At 52.6% G+C, this 5,859-nt stretch overlaps 1 protein-coding gene across 1 annotated transcript; it reads left to right on the forward strand.

The window, feature by feature from the left end:
* Positions 1-320: 320 nt before the first annotated feature.
* Positions 321-5,635, forward strand: LOC111532476 (voltage-dependent L-type calcium channel subunit alpha-1F-like; the record flags this gene model as incomplete). The annotated part of the gene is made up of 12 exons (XM_023199593.2): positions 321-529; positions 620-740; positions 837-918; positions 2,325-2,370; positions 2,877-2,928; positions 3,618-3,762; positions 3,943-4,072; positions 4,454-4,513; positions 4,661-4,767; positions 4,854-4,941; positions 5,385-5,492; positions 5,583-5,635. Coding segments are annotated over exons 1-12 (1,154 nt in total), but the record flags the coding sequence as incomplete, so codon positions are not given.
* Positions 5,636-5,859: the final 224 nt, after the last annotated feature.

A 5,859-nucleotide genomic window follows, 5' to 3' on the forward strand; every position in this document is an offset into this window, starting at 1 on the left:
GGCTAATTTTTTTGTATTTTTAGTAGAGATGGGGTTTCAGCATGTTAGCCAGGATGGTATCGATCTCCTGACCTCATGATCTGCCCACCTCGGCTTCCCAAAGTGCTGGGATTACAGGCATGAGCCACCGTGCCCAGCCTCCCCCACTTCTTACTCTCATCTCACCCCAACTCCAAAATCACTTCTAACCCTGACACCAAAGCTATTTGAGCCGAACCTTCCCAGGTGCATCCCAAGCTGGAGCCCTGCCCCGGCTCCTGATGTGCCAGCCACGTCCAGTGGACGTGGCATCGACCTTTCCGCCTCCCATTTCTGCTGCAGACACTGGGCATCTCTGAGCAATCTGGTGGCATCCCTGCTCAATTCAATGAAATCCATCGCATCCTTGCTGCTTCTCCTCTTCCTCTTCATCATTATCTTCTCCCTGCTTGGCATGCAGCTGTTTGGGGGCAAGTTCAACTTCGACCAGACCCACACCAAGCGAAGCACCTTTGACACGTTCCCCCAGGCCCTCCTCACTGTCTTTCAGGTGGGATCTGGAGACCATGGGATGGGTGGGTCGGGGAGACCCTGGAGTTGGAGGGGGTCCAAGAGCTCCATGGTGACTTTCCACCCCCAGATCCTGACAGGTGAGGACTGGAACGTGGTCATGTATGATGGTATCATGGCATACGGTGGTCCCTTCTTCCCAGGAATGCTGGTGTGCATCTATTTCATCATTCTCTTCATCTGTGGCAACTGTATCCTTGGAGCTTTGTGGGGCTGGATGATGGTGGGACCTGGGTGGTCTATAGGCAGGGTGCTTCTCCATCCTTTGCAGCCTAAGCTCATCCCAGACATCCTGTTGAACGTGTTTCTTGCCATTGCTGTGGACAACCTGGCCAGTGGAGATGCAGGCACTGCCAAGGACAAGGGCGGGTGAGATCTGGCTCCACCCCTAACACAGTCTCTCTCTGGGATCCCTGACTGGGAACCCCTCAGACACCCCCACCACCAGAGATGCCTCTAGACACTCTGGTAATCCGCATCTCCAGATACCATCTGCCAGTCCTCATTCATTCAACATGCATCTATTGAGTGCCTACTGTGTGCCAGGTCCTGTTCTAGATGCTAAGGAGACAACAGGGGTCAAGGCAGACAGAGTCCTCACCTTCATGGAACTAACATTCTAGTTGAGGAAGGCAAGAAAAATATAAACAAATGAATATATAATATATGTTAATAATATGTAATAAAGAGAAATAAAACAGAATGAAAGGACAGCAAGAAATGAAGATTGCTCTTTGGGGTTAAGGTTGGCAAGGAAGGTCTCTATGAGGAAGTGACATTTCACCAGAGACTTGAATGAAGTGCAGGAGTGAGCCATGCAAATATCTGGGGGAAGAGTATTCAAAAGGGGAGTGGCAAGTGCAAAGGTCCTGGGGTGCTAATGTTCTTAGCACTTTTTTTTCTTTTTTTCTGAGATGGAGTTTTGCTCTTGTCACCCAGGCTGGAGTGCAGTGGTGCCATCTCAGCTCACTGCAACCTCTGCTTCTACACTTCCACAAACACCCAAGCTTCATTCTTTTTTTGTATTTTTAGTAGAGACAGGGTTTCACCATGTTGGCAAGGCTGGTCTTGAACTCCTAACCTCAGGTGATCCACCCGCCTCAGCTTCCCAAAGTGCTGAGATTACAGGCGTGAGCCACCGCACGTGGCTGCATTCTTAGCACTTTCAAAAAAAATACCAGCAATGCCCGGGTGCAGTGGCTCACACCTGTAATCCCAGCATTTCGGGAGGCCGAGGAGGGTGGATCACCTAAGGTTAGGAGTTCGAGGCCAGCCTGGCCAACACGGTGAAACCCTGTCTCTACTGAAAATACAAAAGAAAATTAGCTGGACAAGCTCACTTGGACCCAGGAGGTGGAGGTTGCAGTGAGTCAATATCGCACCACTGCCCTCTAGCCTGAGCAATAGAGTGAGACTCCATCTCAAAAAAAATAAAAATAAAAAAGTGAGGCTGGAATGGAGTGAGGAAGGAGGAGAGTGGTATGGAGTGAAGGTCAGTGGAGGAAATGGGGGGCCAGATTGAGGGCATTTTGGGCCAGGGTGAGGACTGTAGTTTTTCCCGAATTAAGGAGCCGTGGGAGGGTTGTGGGCAGAGTTGGGATGTCCCAGACAGGGTTTAACAGGCTCCCTCTGGCTGCTTTGAGAAAAGACTGTTGGGACGGGCAATGGGGAAGAGCAGAAGCAAGAAGGTTCTATGGGACTCAAGAAAGGTCTGTTCTGACTGTATTGATCCCCCTTTGCCCATCTGCAGCAATCACCCCTATTTCCTTGCACAGGGAGAAGAGCAGTGACAAGGACCTCCCACCGGAGGATGAAGGCCTGGTGAGTTAGATGCCTGGGCACTGTCTACACCTCCTACTCCCACCACTACCTGTCTATGTGTGCATGTCTGGTTTTTTGTTGTTGTTTTATTTTGAGACAGAGTCTCACCCTGTTGCCCAGGCTGGAGTGCAGGGGTGCCATCTCAGTTCACTGCAACCTCTGCCTCCTGGGTCCAACAGATTCTCCTGCCTCAGCCTCCTGAGTAGCTGGAATTTACAGGCGAGCGCCACCACACCCGGCTAATTTTTGTTATTTTTGAAAGAGACAGGGTTTCACCATGTTGGCCAGGCTGGTCTCGAACTCATTGACCTCAAGTGGTCCACCTGCCTCAGCCTCCCAAAGTGCTGGGATTACAGGCATGAGCCACGGCGCCCAGCCATGTGCATGTCTTTAACCTTCATCCTCTGCCTATTCATTCCCCTATTCTTGCATTTCTTCCATGCTTCCCCTGTGTCCATTCCCTGTGTCTCCCTCACCATTGATGACCCCCATCTTCCTGTCTTCAGGTGCCTGGTGTGGAGAAAGAGGAAGAGGAGGGTACAAGGAGGGAAGGAGCAGGCAAGTAGGCAGGGCCAGGTGGAGCAGGTGTGGGACCCTGGGGACAGAGCTCAGGCAGACAGCTCCCGACCCCTGAGACCCTCCTCTCCAGAGATCAGCCTTTTCCAAGATCACCCTGAAAATAACAGACTTGGTATGTGGTCAGCAACATTTGGGAACATTGAGGTTAAAGAAGAGAAATGCAGCTTAGGCAACATAGCAAGACCCCATCTCTTAAAAAATAATAATAATAATTAGCCAGGCATGATGATGCAAGCCTGTAGTCCCAGCTACTCGGGAGGCTAAGGTAGGAGGGTTGCTTGAGCACGGGAGTTCAAGGTTGCAGTGAGCCATGATGGCACCACTGAAGTCCAACCTGGGGGAGCAGAGTGAGACCCTATCTCTAAAGAAAAGTAAGAAGAAGAGAAACATGTTTTGTTTACTGCTGAACTTCTCAGAGCCTTTATTATAAAATAGTCTGTGTACACAACATTCATTCAACACACATTTACTGAGCTCCTACTGTGTCCCAGGCACTGTTCTAAGTGCTGCGGACATAGCAGCGTACAAAACAGACTAAAATACCTTCCTGGAAGAGCTGACATTCTAGCAGGGAAATGGGAAGAATTGGTCATGTGGCAAACACTCGTCTGGGTGTTTTACATCAACTTGCTCAATTAATTTTCTTTTTTGCTTTTCTCTGGTGCCAGACATGGAGGAGGAGGAGGAAGAAGAAGAGGAAGAAGAGGAAGAAGGTGCAGGCGGTGTGGAACTCCTGCAGGAAGTTGTACCCAAGGAGAAGGTGGTACCCATCCCTGAGGGCAGCGCCTTCTTCTGCCTCAGCCAAACCAATCCGTGAGTGCTGGAAGTGGCAGGGGGTGAGGCAGGAGGGACTAGGGCAGGTGGAGGACCATGGAGCAGCCAAGGTGGGAGTGGGGGCATGGGTGTTGCATCAGGGCCAGAGCTGTATCCCTTGGAATCCCTGATCAGTTCTGTGGTCCTGAGTTCTGACCATGGCCCACTCCCTCTCCACAGGCTGAGGAAGGGCTGCCACACCCTCATCCACCATCATGTCTTCACCAATCTTATCCTGGTGTTCATCATCCTCAGCAGTGTGTCCCTGGCCGCTGAGGACCCCATCCGAGCCCACTCCTTCCGCAACCACGTGAGCCTTTGGCTGGGAGATAGGAGCTGAGGGGACACTCCTAGGGGTGTCCTCATGGGCACAAGCTGGGGCAGGATGGAGATAAGAAGAAGAGCCCTAGGTGAGCTGAGAGAGAGGCTCGTTAATAGCAGCTGATGCAGTACCAGCCTTTACGGTGTGTGCAACACACGGGGAAGCACCAGGGGGGGAGATCAATATTTGACTGAGGAGGAAGCTGTGCTCAGAGAGGTTAAGCAGGCCATGGGTGCCCATGTAGCTGGGTAGAGGCAGAAGAGTCCAAATTTAAACCCTAATCTTTCTGACGGCCAAGCCTTTTGAGAAGTCACCTAGGATCCCCCTCAATCGTGACTCAGTGGCTCCCTGCTCTTTCTCACACCCCAGATTCTGGGTTACTTCGATTATGCCTTCACCTCCATTTTCACTGTGGAGATTCTACTAAAGGTGACTAATGGGACTTCAGTCCTACCCTCAGTTGCCCCAGCACTCTCCCCACCGGTCCTTGCAGCCCACCTCTCCTGTCCCCATCCCCACCTCCCCCAACCCCCACCACCTCCAGGTCTGGAGTCTAGCCTCATGTCCCGTCCCCAGATGACAGTGTTTGGGGCCTTCCTGCACCGCGGCTCCTTCTGCCGTAGCTGGTTTAATATGTTGGATCTGCTGGTGGTCAGTGTGTCCCTCATCTCCTTTGGCATCCAGTAAGTGACAGCTCCCCAGCCCACCCCATTCCTCTCACAGCCGGGGCCCAGCCAGGACCAATGCCTGAGGATTGCCCCTTCCCCAGCTCCAGCGCCATCTCAGTGGTGAAGATTCTGCGAGTACTGCGAGTACTACGGCCCCTTCGAGCCATCAACAGGGCCAAGGGACTCAAGGTAACCCCACCGCACCCAAACCCACGGGACCCAGGCCCTTCCCTGCCCCTGGGGCCAAGATCACTGATCAGACTGACCATTTGCACTGATGCGTGACCATACAGCCTGGACCTGACATGTAAATACACATCCCTGACCACTAGCCATGTGGCGTGACCCATGTTCCTTCCAAGTGACCATATGTTTCTACCAGTGGCCACATTTCTCAGACCCAGCTCCCTGACAGGTGGCCACAGATCCCCACCTGGCAAACACCTATTGCTGGTGGATGCCCACACATCTCTAGCCCCTAACACTGCCTCTTGAACACACGTTGCTAACCATACATCTCTGACCCATCACCACATGTCCCCAGCCCAAGTCCCTGAGCTGCATCCAGAGTCCCTGCCTCATGACCACTGTGGCCTGTAGTGTTCAGTAGCCATATGCTTGGGTGCCCGCAGCATGTGGTGCAGTGTGTATTTGTGGCCATCCGGACCATCGGGAACATCATGATTGTCACCACACTACTGCAATTTATGTTCGCCTGCATCGGGGTGCAGCTCTTCAAGGTGGGGCAAACACTGGAGGGAATGCCAGGCAGGGGTCCGGGCGGGAGCGTGATGAAGGGTGAACCTATATGACAGACATCCTCCCTACAGGGGAAATTCTACACCTGCACGGATGAGGCCAAACACACCCCTCAAGAATGCAAGTGAGTGCCCAAGGCCCTGCCCTCCACGGAGCTCAGGACCCCTCCCAAAGACTATACAGCCCCTAGATCTCACCAAGGCCCAAAGATATAGTCCGAGAATTGTCCCAAGAACTGCAGAGGCCCTCAGATCTCACCAAGTCTTCGGAGGTCCCCCTGATACCTCCCCCAAATCCGTCTCCACATTCCCCAAGTGACCTACATTCCACTCCAGACCCCTTACCAAC

The sequence above is a fragment of the Piliocolobus tephrosceles genome, unplaced genomic scaffold, assembly GCF_002776525.5.
Source record: "Piliocolobus tephrosceles isolate RC106 unplaced genomic scaffold, ASM277652v3 unscaffolded_12819, whole genome shotgun sequence".
Lineage (NCBI taxonomy): Eukaryota > Metazoa > Chordata > Mammalia > Primates > Cercopithecidae > Piliocolobus > Piliocolobus tephrosceles.